We start from the raw sequence: 20,871 nt of genomic DNA, 5'->3' as shown, positions 1-20,871 counted from the left end.
TGAAGCTGGGGCCAAGAATCCATCTTCCAAGCCTCGCCCCAGGGATCCCCCTCCTCCAGCCAGCTCCACCTGCTCACAGCACACTCAGCCTTGAATCATCTGTACATGAATCCACTGGTGAGCATGGTGATCTGTGATCCAACCGCATGGTTGGGTGAGACTTGTGGGATATTTGAGATCTACAGTGGAGTTCAGAAAGCCTGTAAGTCTGTGAAGTCAGTTAAGTTTGGAAAAGAGTCCGTGTTTAGTTCGGCATGGGGAAAGGGTATTCATTGCAAACTCACTGATTGATTGATTCACTCATTCACACCCAATGAGCAAGACATGTGGAACTAATTCAGGGCTACTGCTGGGGACTCCATGCTGAGCAGGATGGTCCTGGCCTCCTGGAGTCTACAGTCCAGCAGAGAACTGGGGTGGGAAGTACCTTCAGAGACTTTGCATGAGTCCCCATGAAACACCATAAAGACAGACTCAGGAAACTAATGAGCTTTGATGAAGGCTGAGTTGCCAGGGTTGGAAATCCCAGATCACAGAAAGTTACAGAAGCCAGAGAGGAATGTCAGGAGACAGCGTTACAGTGCTTCGAATTTTGTAGGTTTTTTTTTTAAGACAGGATCTCACTGTGTTGAACCCCTGGGCTCAAATTATTCGCCTGTGTTACCTTCTTGGGTAGCTGGCACTATATGCACACAAATAATTCAGTCTAATTGGCTTTCTTGTCAAGTCTGGAATCAAGCAACGCCCCATTCCATGGAATGCCCACGTGCCAATGGGGCAGGCGAGGAGTTTGGTTCACGGGTGACCTCTGAAGAAAGCAGAAACAAAAGGGAGGGCTCACTGCAGAGTGGCATTCCGTGTAAGGACGACTAAGGAGGGACAACAACAGGCAAATGGAGGTCACCTGAAGTCACCAGACTGTGTCGGGGCTTTAATTGGCATAATGATCAGGTTAGACAATTTGGATTGCTGTCTCTCTGGGCAGCATGGACTGCCGTCTCTAAGGAGGTCAGGAAAACAGCATAGGCTGTTTGATGATTCAGAACTTTATCAGGAGTTGCGTATTTTAATTTTTAGCCCAGTGTGTGCAGGATTGCAGCCCCAAACAATGGCTTCTCCAGGTGCAAAGAGCTTTTACAAGAGGAAAAAGGCAGTGGGGGCCGGGGCGGGGACGCAGTGAGCTGGTGGCCAGGATGGCCGAGCCCTGGGTGGGATCTTCCTCTCCAAGAAGCTCAGCGCTCTGTGCTTACCTCGGCTTCTTCCTCTCCAGAACCTCAAAGGACCTCTACTCCCTGGGTCGGAATCCGGGTTTCCTTCTCAGACTGACACACTTGCTTTTCTGGAAGTCGGTTCATCAGCGCTAAAGGGAAGAGGCAGCATGGAATTCAGGGATCCATGTGAAAGGGATGGGGCCTTAGAGGTTGGGGAACGGTTAGGGGAACGACTAGGAGGAAGTGAGAGTGATTCTATCACAGCGTCCAGGCCAGCTGCGAGCTGCTAGAGCTGCGTGGTTACAGTGGTTCCTCATCACCAGGGAATCAGGAATCAGGTCCCATCCCGTGATGTGGTTTTTGTTTTTGTTTTGTTTTGTTTTTTGGTCTTTTTCCTTTTTATCGGTACCGGGGATTGAACGCACAACTGCCTGCTTGCAAGGCAGGCGCTTATGCCCCCGAGCTAAATCCCCAGCCCCTCTGTGATGTTTTTAACAGTGGGGAAGTTCCTCTCTCCTCCCCGGAGCTACCTTTCTCTACAGCTCCTTAGGCGCACACAGAAAACGTTGCTTCCCTCTCTTTTTCTTTCCTCTGCCCCCCACAGAGCTGGGGATCAAACTCAGGGTCCCGTCTGGGCCAAGCACGTTGCCTCCCAGATTCTGGGGTCTCAATAGACTCATTCTAGGGATTCTTTCCAGGTTCTGAACAAAGAATTGGATGGCATGTGCAAATGGCAGTGAGGTTTTGCATTTATAAAGGTAGCAGATGGCTGGGGATTTAGCTCAGCAGCATAAGCACCAGCTTGGCAAGCACAAGGTTGTGAGTTCGATTCCTGGTACCAAAAAAAAAAAAAAAAAAAAAGTAGCAAGCAATAAAAAGGTAGTGAGCTTCTGGCAGGTTAGTGGTGTCTTGTATGCCCTGTTCCTCAGCCTGACTCCAGCTCTGGGTGGTCATGTGGAAAACCTGCTCGATTTCACACAGGAGGAACTGAAGCCAGCACATGCTGATTGGCCTCAGGCTCAGGGATCAGGAACTCTGCTCTGTGTCCCTGTCCTGAATCTCTGAGATTGACAGGGCAGGGCCAGCTGCTCAGCTGGATGGTCAGAATTTTAACACCTACCTTGCATTCATGCCGTACCTCTGAACCACTCCCTGCACCTGGTGGAAAAGTCTAGCCAGATACCAACAGGGTAAGGTGTGTGTGATAGTACACACCTATAACCCTAGCACTCTGGGAGGCTGAGGCAGGAGGATCACAGGTTGGAGCTCATCCCAGGCAGTGTAGCAACTGAACAAGATCCTGTCTCAAAATGTATAAAATACAGTAAGTAGGAGGAGGAAGAGGAGGATGTAGCTCAGGGCAAAAGCCCTGGATTCAGTCCTTACAACCCACACATAAACAAACAAGTTTGGACAGGGCTCAGAACATGTCACCACAAAATATGGCATCTTGGCATCCGAAAACATTACACTGAAGGAATCTGAGAAATCCCTTTGCCCCGAGACCCCTTCCTTGGGGGAGGGCCCTCTGGTGACCAAGAGAAGCAGCACTGTTGTCACTTCTGGGGAACACAGGCTTGAGGTGTCCCCAAGCCCCACTGCAGCTTCTGGTCCTTGATTCTGTCACACTGGCCTGGGCTTCCTGGAGCCTGGTACTGAAGCACTCAGCTTCATGGCCTCTTGGGTTGTCCCTGTCATCATGGAGGCTCCCAAGTCATGCAACGCTTGGACTGGGCGTGTGTCCCACTACACTGATTCTGTGGTTGCTCAGCCCAGACCCACAGCAGGGCCTGCTCTGATCGATCACCTGTGTCCCCTCTGTCACATGCACTGAGCCTGTATCCTGAGGTCCCGGGGCAGTGAAGTTTCCTCCTGTGGGAAACAGGCTAAGGCTGCTGCGGGAAAGGCTGCGGGTAAAAACAAACAAACAAAAAAATAAATAAAACTTGGCCTTGGGAAGTGTGAGAGATAAACATCAGTTCTTTCTCAAAGATCTCCTCTAGGGCCTTCTGTTACAGTAGCATAGGATAGACTGAGACAGCTGGTCTTTTTTTTTTTTTTTTTTTTTATCTTTTTCCTTTTTATCGGTACTGGGGATCAAACTCACGACTGCCTGCTTGCAAGGCAGGCGCTTATGCCGCCGAGCTAAAGCCCCAGCCCCGAGACAGCTGGTCTTGTAATCCACAAACGAGCCCCCAAACTTGAGTTCAAAAAATGAGGCAAAAACATATTTTAAAAAGCAGCACTGCTTTATTTTATCCTGGGCCCAGCGACACAGTGCAGTTGGAGATTGCAAAAGCTGTGTGTTGCTCCTCTATACTTGCCACCTTTGACACATCACAATTTACACAGTAAGGGGTTATGGGCGTGGATCAGGAAATCTGCTAATGAGGAAGATCTTTGTTTTCCTTAGCAGAGGGCAGAGTAGTCCAGCAGTAATTAACAACCTTTGTTAGCTTATTTTAGCACCATGTCTGTTACTTGTAGAGGGCAACAATGGTTAACATATCAATTAGGTTAGGTTTTACAATTCTTTAAAGAGGAGAGCATTGATTAATGTATCAGTTAGGTCACCCACAGGAAAAGAAACACGCATACAGAACAGTAGGCCACATTACAGGTATTTTGGTATAATACAAATATAACGAAGCTCTTTTTGCTAGTGCAACACTGGTTGAAGGAAAGGTATTTTGTTGCTCAGGTTGGGCTCAGTCTTGCAAGCTTCCTGCTTCAGCCTCCCAGCGTGCAGACTTGCTGGTGATTACAGACCTGAGTCACCCTGCCTGGCTTTTTTCCAGTACTGGGTATGGAACCCAGGGATTCATTTGTGCTAGGCTAGCACTGCCCCTGAGCTGCATCCCCAACTCCCCACACCTTATTTTGTCAATTGTGTTTAAAGACACCCGGCTTGATACAAACTGTCAGTTCACTAACATTGAACAGGGTGAGGCCTCCTTAACTGCCCTGTCTCTGTAAGGTGCGGTACACTCTTCCAGCACTTGGGAGCGCCGGCTGGAGCTTCAGCCCTGGATGAGGGTCATTTAAATAGCAAAATCCCCAACAGAGCACCTCAAATGTGAAAAACATGGCACTGAACGGACCACAGAGTAACATGGTGGGAACCAAACACGACAGCTTGCTCAGCCTCAGCTGGGAGGGGCCAGCCAGGCAACCCAAAGTTTCACAGGGCACTAAGCAAGCCCCAACAACCACGCCTCACACATTTGACTCTGGAGTTAAGTAGGTGAGTCCCTAAACAGAGTCTGTGGCTAATGAGGACCAGTGGTGAACTTGCTTCCACTCTGCGCTGGCCTTTCATTCTCTGTGTCCTCTCCTAGTGTCCAGTAAGACCAACGATCCTAGGGGTTTATTAGTCAGGCAAATCTGCCCCTGGCATTTGCCCAGAGTGAGAGAACTAGCGTTGACCCTTGGCCCAGCTCAGGCAGACCAGGATGAGCTGGTTCCCCACCATATCACATAAAAGCGCCCCCGTACTGGGAATGAAACACTAAGCTACATCTCCAGCCCTGTTTTATCTTTGTGACAGGCTCTCCCTAAAGTCACTCAATTGTCTCGGACTTGCCATCTCCCTGCCTCAGCCTCCCAGAGTATTGAGATTACAGGTAAGTGCTACCATTTTTGAAACATAAATGATTTACCAGCTCTGGAAAGGAAAACCTTATTAAAAACTTCGTGCTAGGAAGGTTAGCAGTGCCGCTGTTTCACACCTGCTTAGTTGCTAAAATATCGCGTTTCATACTTTGTAACCAGAGCTGCAGCTTTCCAAATGCAAATTCAGCAGCCCCGTTTCACAATGAAAATGGTTTCCCAGCCTTCGTAGACAGCTGTTGCCCATCCATCTCCAGATGGATCCTGGTGACTGAGAATCAGGAGCCAGGGAGACGCCCGCTGGGGCTCCTGGGACTGCTTCCTACCTCTGGGGAGGACCTGACACCCCCTCTTTTTTCCAGTGGGGGGGGGAGAGGGAGGCGCTTGAGGCCAGCAGGGCACAATCACTAACACCTACACCTTTCCTGGGATAATAGGTGAAGAAACACAGTCTTCCCCGGGGGCCACATGCTGAGCTCAGGGTAGACGTTTCCAGCTCTGCCTGCTGGCAGCACGGGGCTGGAGCCTGGAGCCGGTTTGTGGAGCCAGGGCTGAGGTGCTGTGCTGGCCGCTGGCCTCTGGCTGCTCATCACATTTTCACCTCTGCTGACCTGTGTCCAGCTGTTCTTTCTGCAGGCTGCAGATAAGGACACGGAACCTGGAAGAGGCTGAGGGGTGCTCACCAGGTCTGAAGAGGGGAGCAGGAAGGGCGCAAGGAGAAAGTGATCTGTTTGGGGGCCACCCTCACCTTACAGAATCTGCCTCAACCCAGACTTGGGCTTCTCAGCCCACGAAGTGGAATTGCAGCCTGCTCATAGACCACTTGGTCAGCGTTATTTTGTAGCAGCCTGGATGAGGCCCACAGAGGGCTGCAGAAATCACCAGCTCTCCCTTCTCCACCTCTCAGCCCCCTCCTTCTTCCTGCCCCACACCTGTCAATCATGGCCTGTACTTACTATGACACTTAGGAAAACTTCCTGTGAGTGTCATTATGTGGCGAATCTCTGTCACTTACTGTGCATCAAAGACAATCGAGCCAAACAAAAAGTGCAAGAAAGCAAAGCAAGTATGGTGGTGCAAGCCTACAATCCCAGCACTCCAGAGGCTGAGGCAGGAGGATCACCATGAATTAGAGGCCAGCTTGAGCTACATACTGAGTTCAAGGCCAGCCTGCACTACCTAGTGAGACCCTGTCTCAAACAAACAAGAAAACACAGAGGCACTAAATTAAATTATTTACATAGTGGGCCAAATTTATGCTGGCTGATGTCATAAAAAAAGAAATGGGGAAAAAATGTCAAAGGGATCTGAACGTGGTGGCATCTGTCTGTAACTCTAACATTTAGGAGGCTGAGACAGGAGGATCAGGAATTCGAGGCCAGGTTGTGATACACAGTTCTTACAGGGTCTTCCCTGTCTCAAACCCCCTCCCCCTGAGGAAAGCGGGAAAGAAAGAGACAGAGAGCATGTCAGAAGGATGTTAAGGACATACGTTGGCTCCACCTGCGACTTTCTCGTGGACTCGAATGAAAAGAAACAGAAAAGCCAGCGTAGTTCTGTGGTGCACGCCTGGGAGGAGTAGGCGGATGGCAAGTTCGAGCCGGATTCAGTGAGACGCTGTCTCAGAAGTTTAAAAAGGGCTGGAAATGTGAGGGTCCTGGGTTCAATTCCCAGTTTAAAAAAAATAGTGGGGGAGGCAAGTCGAGAATTCTCCCCAACATCTCTGCATCCCTCCTTTGGGGAAAACTCCTCCCCCCCGCCCAGGTAGGGTGTTCCTGGGCCCCGCCTCCGAGAAGGAAGGGCGGGGCGAGTTTCCTGCCCGCCCATCGGGCGTCTCGTAGGCTCATTTGCATGACCCGAGGGGCGGGGCCGTCGCGTGACGTCATGCGGCAACCTGCCTGGTGGCTGCCGGGGCGCGGCAGAGCTGGCGACGCCTGCGCGCGGGACGCTAGCGGCGCGGACCCGAGCGGCCATGTACGACCCCGAGCGCGGCTGGAGCCTGTCCTTCTCGGGCGGCGGATTCCTGGCCTTCTACCACATTGGGGCGACGCGCTGCCTGAGCGAGCGCGCCCCGCACCTCCTGCGCGATGCGCGCATGTTCTTCGGCTGCTCGGCGGGGGCGCTGCACGCGGTCACCTTCCTGACCGGGCTCCCGATGGGTGCGTGCGGGACCGCGGGGTGCTGGGGGCCCGGGGCCGGGCTGCACGCGCTCAGACAGATGTTTCCCTCCCTCGCGGTGCCGGCTGCGCCTCGCAGTGTGCCAGGAGGCGTAGGGGTGAGAGCTGGGCTTCAGGGGTCGCGGACATTTGCACCTCCCCACCGGAGGGAACCCTCCAAGAGAGCCCCCAGTCCCAGGACACGGCGGGGATCCCCCAGCTCCAGAGGTGAGGGAGGGAGGGAGTGGGATACTTGGTGGGGAAGCTCGAGGTGGTGGTGCTCCCGGCATTCTGGGCCCTTGAGGCCTTGGCTCCAGCTCCACTAGAGACTGAAGACGCGGGTGTGAGCGGGTGGGAGATGCTGGGGATAGGATCCGACCGAGCTAGAGCCTCAGCTTCTCCATCCCTTTTATGTTTTGCTTCTTAGTTTGTTGCTGGGTATGGTACACACCCCTGTAATCCCAGCACTCTGGAGGCTGGAGCAGGAGCATCACCTTGAGTTCAAGGCCAGCTGGAGCTACACAGTGAGTTCAAGGCCAGCCTGAACTGCTTATTGAGACCCTGGTATGAAAAACAAAATTTTAAAAAAATTTTGTTATTTAAAAAAAATTGTTATTTTGAGACAGTCTTTGCTAACTCACAAAGTTGCCCAGGCTGGACTCAAACTCAGATCTCTTAGCCGCCCTTAGCTCATGGCCCGCCCACTCCATGGGGGCCACCCTTCGGCAGCTTCAAATGCAGAGCCCAGAAATGGAGGATGCGGGATGGGAAGTGTTTCCCTTTCTTTCTCCTCTTCTCCCTCCCTGAACCTCTCCCCTGAAGCTGGAATAGACCCCCAGACCTGCCCCCATCCCATCTTGCCCAGCGAATGCTGAGCTTGGCCCAGCTGTCTCCTGCCCAGCTCGTCCTCCCTGACAGTGAGGTCCCAGACATTTGATTCTTGGCCTAATTAAACATTTATCCACGTGGAGGGGAAGCAGGAGGCAGGGTTTTCTCCTTAACCCAAACTAGGAGCATGTGGCTTCTCTCCCAGGACCCCAGGTGTTGTCACCCAGGAGTTCTGAGTCAGGGAGCTGGTGACACCAAACATCCCCAGGTGTAATAACTGTGCCTCCCTATCATTTTTTGTTTGTCTGGGCTTCTTTTGCTGTTTCTGTTTGCTCTGCCTGCCAAGCCAGCAGGGTGTGACTTGGGCAGTAGTGGAGAAGCCACCGGCACACCAGCCAAGCTCTTCCATTGGGCAGGATCTGTGAGGACACCCTGGCCTGATTGGATTTGGGATTAGGAGAGTCTGCCCTGGAGGGTACCTGCCCTGCAGTCTGTCTTCCCCAGCAAGGGAGAGAAGAGCAAAGGGCACAGTGTGTCCCCTCAGGGAGGACTCAGCCAGCTGTCTACGTGCCCAGGGCTTTAGCTATGATAAAAGCCACTCTTGTATCCTGGCCTCCGGGGACCACGTGGCCCAGTGCTGAGTGGGACAAGATTTAAGTGTCATAAGCAAAAACACTGAGTCCTGGAGAGAGGGCAGGTGCAGGACTTGGGGAGACACAGGGGCCACCACGTCCTGGGAAAACAGGACAGAAAAGTCAGGACTAGGAACCACTCCCCTGTTGCTCCAGAAGTCTTCTTTTCCTGTTTTGATATCTGGGTCCCAGGAGGGACCTGCTGAGTAGCATCTCCCTGGGGCTCTGCAACTTGGGCCCAGGTCCCTGGGGCATCTGAGCAGAGGCTGGACCTTGAAGAAGAGATGGCAGTCTGCCAGCAGGTACAGGGTCTCCCTAGCCAGGTTCAGCAGATGGGCGGGAACAGCAGGGAACCAGGGCAGAGGCAGATCTGGATAGGCTGAGGACATGTCTCTTTGTGTGCAGCCTGGGATTAGTGGCCAGCTGGGGTAGATGGCAGAGGCGGGCTCGTGTGCCAGTGTCGGGGTGAATCACTGATGGGGCCATGACCGTGCCCACGACATGGTCTGGTTCAGTCTGGCATTAGGGGCTTACGGTGGGGGCTAGTTATTTCCTGGCAGCATCGTGTATGTGGAACACCCTAGAGATTACATTTACCCTCATTCTTTCTCTCTCTCTCTCTGTCTCTGTCTCTCTGTCTCTCTCTCTCTCTCTCTGAGGCAGGGCTTCACTATGTAGTCCAGGCTGGCCTTGAACGCAGGGGCATCCTCTTGCCTCAGCCTCCCAAGTGCTGGGATCACAGGTGTGCACCACCATGCCTGGCCCATGTGTGGGTAACTCTTAACCTACATGACAGACTCAGGCCAAGCACACATTCTTTCTGCTGCACCCCATAAGAGCAAGACCATCCATGCCAAAGCTGAGGTGCTGCTGTGTACCTGGCTTTGTGGACACACAACTGGGATGCTGTCATAGGCTTTGTCTGGGAGCTGAGGTCAGTGAAAATATACCACAGGCCCGCACGCCATGTCCTGCTTCCTTGTTGTTGCTGTGTTGACAGTGAGACCCATAGGTGAACTTAGTTTCAGTGAGCCTACTGTACCCCTAATATTATTTTTACATCTAATCAATACAAGCGCTTTTTTTTTGTCTTTTTGAGGAAGGGACTTGGCTATGCAGTTCAGGCTGGTCTCAAACTCACAGCAATCCTCCTGCCTCAGCCTCCTGAGTGCTGGGATTCCAGGCTTGCATCACCATGCCTGGCCAAACCATTGTTGATGAGCTGCTTCCTGCTAAGCTTTGAGGTGTGGGGTGTGTTGGACACACTTCAGGGAGACTAGTGCCATGCTCCAGGGGTGTAGGTGGCTACTGTGTCCATGCACTCAGGTCCAGAGGCAGCTGTGGGGCCTCCTGGCTTCTGGTCTTGCCCCAAAGCATCCCTTGTCTCATGGTGGCATCTTCTTTCATGTATTTGTTTCTTTCCCCAGACCGGATTCTGCAGATGCTCATGCACATTGTCCGCAAGGCCAGGGCAAGGAGCATGGGCACCCTCCACCCGTATTGCAACCTGAGCAGTATCCTGCAGGAGGGGCTCCAGGAGATCCTCCCGGACAACGTGCACCAGCTCATCTCCGGCAGAATCTGCATCTCGCTCACCAGAGTGTCGGACGGGCAGAACGTGCTGGTGTCCGACTTCCAATCCAAGCAGGAAGTACTGGATGTAAGCCGTTTGCTTTGCTGGGTGTGCAGGGGTCGTGGAGTAAGAAAGCCACAGAGAGGGTTGCAAAGGCCCCCGCCTCACATGACATAAACTCTGTGTTTCCTGGTGTTTGTCAACCTTGTGTCCTCCAGGACAGTCCCCTCCCCTGATTTTTTTTTCTTCCCTGCAATCCTGGGGATGGAACCCAGGGCCTCGTGCATGCTAGATGAGTGAGCAGTGCCGGCCCAGTTCTTTCAGTTTGAAATAACTCCTCTCCCTTCTTTAAGACTCCGTGTAGGTTCCGCCTGTCCGGGGAAACTGTCACGGGTGCGCTCCTCCCCTCACACCGTTCCGTCTACAAGGAGGAGACCTCCAGAGCCCCTTTCTTAGGGCCTGACAACCAGAAGATAATTAACAAAATTAAAAAAATCTTTTAAAGCCAGCCATGATGGTGCACACCTGTATTCCCGGCACTTGGGTAGCTGAGGCAGGAGGATTGCTATGAGTACCTGGTCAGCCTGGGCTACATAATGAGTTCAAGACCAGTTCAAGTGTATCTAGCACTTTGCTTCTGAAGTTGGGTTTGCGGATCCTGAGAGGGCATCCCCGGGGAGCCTGTTGATGCTGTTGGGTCTCTGAGCTTCCCGCTGACCTGCCGTAGAAGAACCAGCAGCCATGGTTCCACCAGCTCCCTGATTCTTATAAGGACAGCACTGGTCCAGCCCCGGGCAGCCACCAAGCTTACGCTTCATGGTGTCTCTGTCCCATCTGTGACAGCCAGTCACAGCCGTCCTGGGGAGCAAGAGCCGGAAAGTGGGGTGAGCCGTAAGGGTAAGCAGCTCAGGCTGCTGTCAGACCCGTGGGCCTCAAGGACCAGTGCGGAGGTTTGCTGTGGCCCACCCACCTGCATCAACGCTCCTGTGTGCAGGAGCGTTTCAGTGCGGTCCCAGATGGCTCTGGGAAGGCTGGGAAGGGTCTGGGAAGTTTGCACACGGACGGTGCCCTGACTTGCTGCCGTCCCCACAGGCCTTGCTGTGTTCCTGCTTCATCCCCTTCTTCTGTGGCTTAATCCCTCCGACCTTCAGGGGTGTGGTAAGTGCACCAAGGTGGCAGCGGCACGGGAGCGGGTGCTGAGTCCTGGGAGCCTGCTTGGAAGTGCTTTGGAGTCTGGCTTGTCTCTGCAAGGTGTGAGCCTCCCGGCTTTCAGCCTTGCGGTCAGACTATCCCTGGACCAGCTTCCGGCCGCCTGGGCAGTAAAACTGACTCCTGGGCAGCGAAACACCTTGCTGCCTGTGAGGGACACGTGTCATCTGCTTTGCTTGACCTGCCTGTGCGCACTTCCCGGCAGCCTGGTTCAGGACGCTTAGGGATCCATTATCCGTGTGAGGTAGAGCTTCACTGCCTGGGAGGGGCGGAGCGGCCAGGTATTTTCCAACAGCAGCAAAACTCTGCATCTGGCTTTCCACAGGCGTTTGCTTTGTTTTGTTTTTTCTGCTTTGCAATGCATAAGCCCAGCGAGACTGTCCAGTCTTTGCCTTTTAAGGTCACACAGTAATTGATAAAATCACCAGCGGCAGAGTTCCATCTGCAAGGGGAGGCGGCTGCGGCTGCCCTCTGCTGCCTCCCTCAGGCACAGCTCGTGTGGTGCCCTGCAAGGCCACTCTTGTCCTCTGGGGCTGGACCCTGCCCGGGAGTGACCTAAATGCAGCTTGGTTTCCGGTGTTGGCCCCTGTGCTATCTGTGGCATGAGAGACTAAGGTCCGAAGCCATGAAGCGGTCACCCTGGGCTATGCACCACAAGTGGAAGGGAGCTTGGACTGTCCTTTCCTTCCAAGATGCACTTTGCAATACGGGGCTCTGCGGCCATGCAACATGGACGAGCTTAGCACAGAGCCCAGGCTGGGGACTTGGGGAGGGTGGGCTCCTTCAGTGCCACCCCACCATCGTCATCGGTCCCTTCCTCCAGCCTGGGGACACAGCCAGCCATGGGGCGATTGCCAGGTCAGCTGACACAGCAGAGGCACGGTCAGTCCTGTGCCCTCCTGGGAGTTCTGATGGAAACTAGGTCACATGTGCTGGTCCTGAGCCTGAGCAGCTTAGGCGGTGCTGCAGAAAAGCTCGCGCTGGCACGCAGCTCGGTGGCTGAGCAGTGTCAGGGGCCCGCAGCTTGCCTGGGCCTCACACCCAGCGCCACCTCTGGGAAAGTCTAAGTAGGTGAGAGAAATGACGGCGATAGACCAGACTCGCTCCTCCTCAGGCTTCGCTGAAGATTCCTGATTGTATTTTTATTTTTTGTTGGTACCAGGGATCCACCCATGGGCCTGCTGTTATTTTTTATCTTTTTTAATTTTGAGACTGAATGTTGCTACATTTCCCAGGCAGAACTCAAACTGTGGATCCCCTTGGCTTTGCCATAGAAATTTTTTTTTTTTTTGTCTTTTTCCTTTTTATCGGTACCAGGGATCGAACTCACGACTGCCTGCTTGCAAGGCAGGCGCTTATGCCGCTGAGCTAAATCCCCAGCCCCTGCCATAGAAATCTTGATAATGCACGCGGGTGCCCATCTGACCTGTTCTGGACTCTGGGCGAGCATCTCTTGGTGGCTGAGATGTGGCTGAAGGTGGTTGATTCTCTCTTGTTGGGAGCCAAATGGTGCTCTGGGGTGTCCCTGACTGCAGGGATCGGTGATGAGGTCCTCAGAGGCTTCTTGACAGCCCCCAGTTTGAGCCTGGTAGCAGGGCTAGAGCTAGGTCCAAACCCTGGCTCCCGGGTGCAAACACACTGTACCCAGCCTGCCCCTGCCCAGGGGTGGGCAGTAATGTCATTGCTCAAGGGCTCAGATAGGAACAACTCACTTGTATTCAGCTATTTTTTTTTTTTTTTTTTTTTTGGTACTGGGAATTGAACTCAGGACCTTGTGCTTGCCAGGCAGGCGCTGTGCTGCTAAGCTGTATCCCCAGCCCAAGAGCACAGATGAAGGTGAAATCATCTTAAGAATAACTCAGCTAGGGTCGGAGATATAGCTCAGTAGCATAAACACCTGCCTGGCAAGAGCAAGGTCCTGACTTTGATTCCCCGTACCAAAGTAATAATATTATTATTCAGCTTAGTGCCGTATGTGGGAGATTTTCTAGGTTCAAGGCCCATTGATTTAATCTCAATACCCCTTCAAGTTGTTGGTTTTCCTCTCCGAGGTATGGTGAAAGAGAGGCTCATGGGCTAAATATCTTGTCCCAGATTTCCCAAGAGCAGGAGGATTGTGGATTTGAACCCCTGACCTTAGGACCTACTTAGGTACCTGTACCCCAGCCTCCATCAGTCTTGTTTGGTACCAGCCGTTGTTGTGCAGTGCACATTCTATATAACAGTACGTGGTGGCCCTGAAGGCCAGCATGAGTAGCCAGGTCTCCCCCATTACAGACACGCTTGGGCAGGATTGACCCTGAGAGAGACTCCTAAGCCGCTCTGTGAGTCCTCTGCTCCTTGTGCACTGAACGTGAGTGCGGAGCTGTGGACGGTAGCGGTCCTCTGTCTCCTTCTTTGAAGCGTTACGTGGATGGAGGTGTGAGCAACAACCTGCCGGTCCTGGACTCCCAGACGACCATCACGGTGTCCCCCTACTATGGGGAGTGTGACATCTGCCCGAAGATCAAGTCCACGAACTTCATGCAGGTGACCGCTGGCAACCTGAGCTTCCGCCTGTGTCTGGGGAACCTCTACCTCCTCTCCAGGACCATGTTCCCTCCCAACCTCAAGGTGAGAGCCCCTGGGGCACTGAGCCCACCTTCCTCTGCGTGCACAGAGCTGTAAGTTGTGAGCTGTGAACTGCTGTCTGTACAGAAGGACAGGGAGACTTTGTCACCGGCAGTGACAGTGAACTCCAGGAAAAGCTCTTGTCCGTCCCAGGAGCTTAGGGGCAGCCACCTGGTCCCAGATATCACCTGGGGTCACACAGGCAGACTCGAAGCCCTGAGGGCTTCCAGGGACAGGGCCTGATGTAATTGGGCTGCAGCCCATGGACCTAGGGTTCTCCAGGGTACGGGGGGGGGGGGGGGGTTGAAACCCAAGTCTTGCATGGGCTAGGCGGGCACAGCACCCCTGGCCCAGGAATTTTGATTTTTATCTTAGTTACCAATGTAATTCTGACTCACAGCTGTAGTCAGCAGCCTCAGCCACACAGCGGGCACCTGTGTGACCGGTGTGGTTGGCTTGCAGGTGATAGGGGAGCTCTGCCTCCGAGGCTACCTGGACGCACTCCGCTTCTTGGAGGAGAAAGGTGAGTCCAGCTGGCGTCTGTTGCCCAGCTCCCGCCGTGGTCTTGGGAACCTGGTGGCCCTCTGTTCTGTCCCCTGTTGCCCAGTGTCTTCCTGTGTTGTCTTGCTCCCCTCACCCCGCAGCCCCAAGATCAAGAAACCTCCGGCCCATTTACAGACCTGCGCAGAGGCCCTGGAGTTGGGCCCCAGCGCCCCCACCTTGCTTTTCTTTCTGCTGAGTCCCTGGGAGCCTTTGGCTGATGCAGGGTGAGGTTAAATGAGTCCCAGGAGGGGTCCAGATGCAGAGGTCCAACCGCGGTCCCCACTGGGCCCCGCCACATCGGGTGGGGTGGGGCTGGCTGGTCCTGCTTCCCCGGCAGGTGCCCGCCTTGGCGCCCTCCTTGCCTCGCTCGGGCTACAGAACTGGGCAAGGACATGGTCACATGGTCTCGTTGCTGTGACCGGGGGCTGTATAGACCGCAGTGGCCCCGTGAGACTGCAGTGCCAGCTGACTCTGTCCCAGTCTGGGATCCCAGTGACAAGCTGCCCTCCCGGGTCCCTGTGCACCACAGCTGTGTCCTAGCAGAACTGGGTTCCAGATGCGTGGGAACTGTTTGATTTCTGCCCCTGTGTTGGAGCTTTGAATTAGGCTGTCACCAAGGTGACATACGATTTTAGAGGACATATGAGTGCCCTTTGCACCCCTCCTGGGTGCCTGGCTGGGGGCCCATGAGCCAGGGACACTGTGGTGAAGGAGGTGACCACTGGCAGCAGTGGTCAGGGGAACAGAGTGGAGAAAGGGACAGGGTGGGCTGACCGGAAGAGGCGGGCGCTGTGGGACCTTGCAGCGGAGGATGTGAGGTGCGGAGAGAGCACAGATCTGATAGAACTGGAGCCTGGGACCTGGGGACATGGGGCCTGCGGTCACCATGCCCTGTGTGTCAGAGAGGGCTAGACATGGTGTGTGTGTGGGGGGGCAACTGTGGTGCTGGCTGGGCCTTGTAGACTTCGGAGGGGTTTGCATCTTGCAGCACTAGGGAGCCATTGAGAGCCCTGGAGCAAGAGTGGGGTGGACCCCAGGAGAGCCTGTCCAGCCGTAGTAGAGAGAGGGCAAGAGCAGGCTCAGGTATGATGGTGGCACTTGTGATCCCAGCCATTCAGGAGGCTGAGGCAGGAGGACTGCTTGAGCCAGGAGATGGAAGCCAGTGTGGGCGATGTGATGGGGACCCCCCTCGAAAGCAAATGCAAACAGAGGTTGCATCAGCATTCTGGAGGGCAGGGAGACAGTGAGGACTTGGCTGGGCTGAAGATGGGGCCGGGCAGAGTCTGATACGGAAACTGGTCCAGAGGGATTTGGAAAGGACCTGAGGAGATTGGGGAAGAGGATGCCCCGGGTAAGGGAAGTGGGCTGCACTCGCTGGCCAGGACCTTGGCAGGGCTCACCTGACTGGAAAGGGATCCCTGGGCCATATTAGGAGGCAGCAGCTGGGAGGGGGAGGGGTGGCAGAGCAGAGACCCGGACCATCAGGGAGATCCTGGGGTGCCTTGCGGACGGGGTGCAGTGGTCCCTGGGCTTTCTCCCCGGGCAGTGCGGGACGCCCCCCAGTCATGATCAGTCACTACAGAGGGCACCGAGCACACTTAGGGCTTCCCTGTCGCCCTCTGATGCCTCCCACGCCAGACCTGGCTCTGCCGCCTGCCTTCTAGCCATGTGACCCTGGCCAAAGCCCCAACCTCTGTATCTGGGCAGGGAAATGGAGATGGTGTGAATGGCCACAGTGGAGAGCCTGGTCAGGGCTGCCCGTCCAGTGCTCAGCAGGGCCTGGACTGCAGCGGAGCTGTGACAAATGAGTCAGGACTCCCTTCCCTTTCTCTGTGGGCGGCGGAGGTAGGGACAGAGCCCTGCTGAGCGCCTCATTCTCCCTGCTGCAGATTCCTGCCCTGGTGCCACCCCAGCCCTGGCTTCTGGGGAGCAGCAGGCTGCTCTGTTCCTTTCCACCACCTCCTGGGGCAAGTCTGAGCCTGGAAACAGGTCCGGTGCTCAAGCCCCCCTTTCCTGAATCCTGCCCGCCCCAGGCATCTGCAATGGGCCCCAGCCCAGCCTGACGTTCTCCAAGCGAGAGCAGAAGCCGGAGGTCGCAGCGCACAGCTGGGAAGGCCCAGTGCAGGGCCTGGCCGAGGTCGGTGAGCTGCTGGACCACCTGCGTCTCAGCATCAGGCCCTGGGACGAGCGCATCCTGGAGTCCCTGTCGCCCTCGCTCACTGTAGGTACGGCAGTGGTGGAGGGGTGGAGAAAAAGTCCACGGTCCTTCCTTACAGTTTAATTGGGAACCTGTGTTCCCCCAGCAGTACCGAGGCTTGAGCCCAGGCCTTTGCGCTGAACAACACTGTTTCACTTATTTTTTGCATTTTGTTTTGTGTTTTGTCTTTTTGAGACAGGGTCTCCCTGTGTAGTTCAGGCTGGCCTTGAGCTCAGTTTGTAGCCCAGGCTGGTCTTGAACTCGTAGGGATCCTCCTGCCTCAGCCTCCCGAGTGCTGGGATTACAGGCGTGCGCCACCACGCCCAGCTTTTCTTCGTCACATTTTTTAAAACAGAGTCCCACTAGGTTGCTAAATTGCCCAGGCTAGACTCAAACTTGAGATCCTCCTGCCTCAGCCTCCCAGAGTGCTGAGGTGACAGGCCAGAGCCCCATCTCCTACCAGGGAGATGAATCTCCAAAATGGTTTTTTCAGTCCTGAGCAAACTAATTAAAGACTCCGGCGGTTTCCTGAGCAAAGTCAGCAACCTGCTGCCCGTGCGGATCTTGACCTACGCCATGCTGCCCTGCACACTGCCTGTGGAGTCTGCAATTGCCATCGTCCACAGGTGAGTGCAGCAAGCCACTCGCTGCTCCCTGACGGGCCGGGCTGGGCCGGGGACTCAGCCAACAGTTAGCTGGACAGCCTCGGTGTGGGCAGTACTTTGGGTCCTCAGAGCCATCGGCACTTAAGAGAGGGCGGCCGCTGCACACAGCTTCCGGCACAGCTCCTCTGATCTGGGGAAACTGAGGCCTGGAGAGGTTGAGGTCAGAGCTCTGTGTCAGGCCAGGCTTGGAAGCAGGGTCTTTGCTGCCACTCAAGCCTGTCTTCCTTGTATTTTTTATTTTAATTGTTGGCGATGCTGGGAGTGGAGTTCAAGCCTTGTGCTTGCTAGGTTAGCACCCTGCCTCAGAGCCACATCCCTGACCTCTGTTTTGTCTTTGTTGGTTTGGGTTTTTGAGGCAGGGTCTCACTACATAGTCCAGGCTGGCCTCAAACTCCCAGTGATCCTCCTGCCTCAGCCTCCCACGTGCTGGGATTACAGGCGTGAGCCACCACACCTGGCTTTACTTTCTTTTTAGAAAATAAATCCAGTGTATTGCTGGTCATGGTGGTGCACATCTGTAATCCCAGCTATTTGAGAGGCTGAGGCAGGAGGATCTCAACTGAAGGGCAAACTCTGAGATCCTGTCTCCAAAACAAAACAGAGGTGGAAAACCCAACATGTGCGCTGGGAGTAGCTTGGTGGTAGTGTGCCCTGTGCTCAGTCCTCAGTACCACAGTCATCCTCAGGGCCACTGTCCTCTCCCTGGCCTGCCCCACCCCTGCCCACCTTGGAACACCGACATCACCCCTGAGCTATCCGTGTGTGAGGCAGGGCCTCCCCGTGACTGAGGTGGGGTCTGCAAGGACTCTGCCCTGGACCCTGGCACCTCACTGACCTTGCATGTGACCCAGATGCTCCCTGGGAGCCAGGTGACCTGAAAACAAAGAAAACGCCTTTCCCTCTGTCACCGTGAAGCCCTTGAGCTGTCTGTAGACACAGGTGGTCTCATATTGCTTTAGGGACCCGGCTGGGCTGCATTTCCCAGACCACCCCGAATCCGCCTTCCAGGAGTGTTACATTGGGGTGTGGGGGTCTCTTGGCAGCTGCTCTGGCCCAAAGGTGCCACTGCGACGTGGCTACTGTGGGTTTACTTTCGTTTGGCTCATTTCTGTGTGTGTGTATGTGCGTGCGCACGCACATGTGCAAGGTAGTCTTGGTTTCTCTCTGCAGACTGGTGTTGTGGCTCCCGCATGTCCCTGATGATGTCCGTTGGCTGCAGTGGCTGACATCCCAGGTCTATGCCCGTGTGACCACATGTCTGCTCCCTACTTCCAGGTGAATACTGTGGCTGTGGCTGTGGGGGTCCCACGGACACCTCTGGGTCTGTCCGGCCTCACCTAGACCTGAGGCCCCTGTGCCTCTGGCCGTGCCTGTAACCAGGCTGCCTGCCCGTCTGCGTGTCCCCAGGGTCCTGGTGTGGGTGGTGGCAGAGGGGAGAGGCCAGGGGAGGATGCCAGGTGGAGAGGATGTGTCAGGAGCGTGGCTCCGGGGGCCACTGGGCTGTCACTGTGATTGGCAGACACAGGACAGCAGGACGTAGGGGAGCACGAGGGTCCCGATCCCCGGGAAGGTAACCATTGGGCCATTTGGGGGCTAACCCACGGGTCAGGCAAGGAGGAGCAGGGCCAGTCTTAGTGAAATCTGTGGGACCATGAGGCTTCCCGCCGTGCCTCAGTAGGGGACAGACATGCCAGGTGGCAGTGCTACGGCCCTGGGGGGCCATGGCCTTATCAGGGACCCAGTGAGTGACACCTGTCGTTGGCCCCTGGGCAGTGACCGTGGCAAGGAGGTCACTGTGGCTCTGGACGGGCCCTCTGCCAAGTGTGGGTGACAGTGCCAGGCCATCGTGGCTGGGACTGAAGCCCCCAGCACCACCAAGCCAGCCTCCTCCTTTGTTCCAGGTCCCAGATGTCAGGGAGCAGCCACCCGTGAACCCCGGAAGGTGGTGTTGCAGGCTTAGACTGCAAGGGGCCAGCAGGGGGCGCTCCCGCCTGGGTCCAGCTTGTCCCTCCACTACACAGCATCTTTGGGGAGAGGGACCTGCCTTCCCTGCTTTCCCAGAAAAGGGTCTTAGGGTTATTTGAGGAGGTACCTGATGACCCTTCCTGAGGTCCTGAGCCTTCCCACCTTGCCCAGATGTCCTGCTGTTTGTGAGCTCAAGGTCCCCGCCTCTCTCCCGGATTGATTTGTCCCTTACCCATGGCTTTGGTGGTGGGCAGCCGGGCGTCCGTGCACATGCAACTCTGGTATTTAAGCTTCAGTTGGCTCTGTGGGTTGGGCAGTGTCACAGGAAGCCTGGCACAGAGGCTCTGACGGCTGTGTCTGTCACAGCCCCCTCCTGGCTGGGCAGTACCGAGGACGGCCTCGGTGTGGACAGCAGGGGCCGTGAGCCCTGACCTTGCTCTGGCGGTCATCAGGGCAGGGGCCTGGGTGTGGGCTTCTGGCGCTGTTAGAGCCTCTGAGGGCCGGCCTGAGCGGTTAACTGTTATGATGGTACAGACACCAGCTTTGGGTTCTTCCGGGAAAGCCCTCCCCAGCCCATGGGATTCCAGGGGCCTTCCCTCTACCCATCTTTTAAATTGTTTTTCACCCTTCTTATAATGCGTATGTGTAATATCTGTCTGCTGTTAAATAACAGGACAGAGTCCAGAGCTTTGGCACTAAGCCGCACATGCCCTGTGTTTGTGTATTTTGAGAGAGTCTTACTGCATTAACCCCCTGGGCTCAGAGCCCCCTGCTCTAGCCACCTGGGTGCTGGAACGACAGGGGTATGGCACTTTGTCTGGCTAGGATCTTTTTTTTAAATTGCTGGGCTCAAACCCAGGGCCTCACCCGTGCCAGGCAGGCTGTCCACCGCCGAGCAGACCCCGCCTCCTTTGTGTGACGAAGGGGAACACTGGGGAAGCATCGCTGGCATCCCTTTGCCCCGTGCCTTAGATGCCGCTCTGCCCACTGGAAGTTGCTGTCAGCACGGGAATCCTTGCTGACCCTCCCACCCTGCAAGCGGTGCATACACTGGGCTGTGAAGCTCCGCTCAGGATAGGACACTTAGTGTCCGGGAACAGCGGATCGTGTTTTTATTTGTAGACAGAAAACTAGGTGCAGAAAGCGAGCCCCCCCTCTGGCAGAGGACCGAGGGAATGTTTTACACTTACCATTTTGCTGTTATTTGTGATGGTACTGTTTGTGGTGCTTTCTGAATTTCTCTGCTAAACACGTATTTCTTTCAGCCTTGGAGGATGGTTCACAATAAATGTGATTTTTAAAACACACCCCCCTGACTCTGCCTTCTCTGCGGGAGCAAAGCGCCGCTCTTCCCTCTCCGTGCTGCTTCATGACAGCGCTTTCCGAAGCTCTGGCCTTGTGGGCCTGCCTGGCAGGGGACCGCCCGGCTGCGGTGTGCCCTTTGCCAAGTGCTGGGGACCAGGCCCACTGGGTGTGCACCTTCCTCTGGGCCCCGCTTCTCCCGCTGTGCTGACCCTCCTGGAATCCCAGAGAAGTCTCCAAGGCTGAGCGAGCCAGGAACCAGGGACCTAGGCAGCGCCCCCCACCCCACCCTGCTGGTCCCAGCTCTGCTGCTGCCTGGCCAGGCCCTGCTCCTCTGGGCAGCTTCCTCCTGGGGTCTTGTGCCTGTCCTG

The 20,871-nt window shown here is 55.2% G+C and overlaps 1 protein-coding gene across 2 annotated transcripts; it reads left to right on the top strand.

Moving 5' to 3' along the window:
• The first annotated feature begins 6,697 nt into the window (after positions 1-6,697).
• Positions 6,698-20,505, top strand: Pnpla3 (patatin like phospholipase domain containing 3). Of its 2 annotated transcripts, none has more exons than XM_005003904.4 (9): positions 6,698-6,979; positions 9,864-10,096; positions 11,102-11,167; positions 13,622-13,831; positions 14,291-14,351; positions 16,405-16,596; positions 17,062-17,194; positions 18,404-18,508; positions 19,135-20,505. In XM_005003904.4, exons 1-9 carry the CDS (start codon positions 6,793-6,795, stop codon positions 19,163-19,165), a joined length of 1,218 nt encoding a protein of 405 aa, XP_005003961.1. In that variant the 5' UTR covers positions 6,698-6,792; the 3' UTR covers positions 19,166-20,505. The 2 variants fall into 2 exon arrangements, with proteins under 2 accessions (XP_005003961.1, XP_063099959.1); XM_063243889.1 differs by lacking the exon at positions 6,698-6,979 and adding an exon at positions 6,989-7,204.
• The last annotated feature ends 366 nt before the right edge of the window (positions 20,506-20,871 follow it).

Source organism: Cavia porcellus, unplaced genomic scaffold (genome assembly GCF_034190915.1).
Source record: "Cavia porcellus strain 051 isolate PalLab524CR breed Dunkin Hartley unplaced genomic scaffold, mCavPor4.1 scaffold_40, whole genome shotgun sequence".
NCBI classification, from domain to species: Eukaryota; Metazoa; Chordata; class Mammalia; order Rodentia; family Caviidae; genus Cavia; species Cavia porcellus.
The sequence above is the reverse complement of the archived record's forward strand: the minus strand, read 5'-3'. Positions and strand labels throughout refer to the sequence as shown.

What these genes read in the sequence shown, in the direction of transcription:
- Pnpla3 (XM_005003904.4), top strand. Translation starts at nt 6,793, where the DNA reads ATGTACGACCCCGAGCGCGGCTGGAGCCTGTCCTTCTCGGGCGGCGGA. An exon ending in CTCCGACCTTCAGGGGTGTG is followed by an intron (nt 11,168 to 13,621) that starts GTAAGTGCACCA and finishes CCTTCTTTGAAG; the next exon opens with CGTTACGTGGATGGAGGTGT. An exon ending in CCGCTTCTTGGAGGAGAAAG is followed by an intron (nt 14,352 to 16,404) that starts GTGAGTCCAGCT and finishes TGCCCGCCCCAG; the next exon opens with GCATCTGCAATGGGCCCCAG.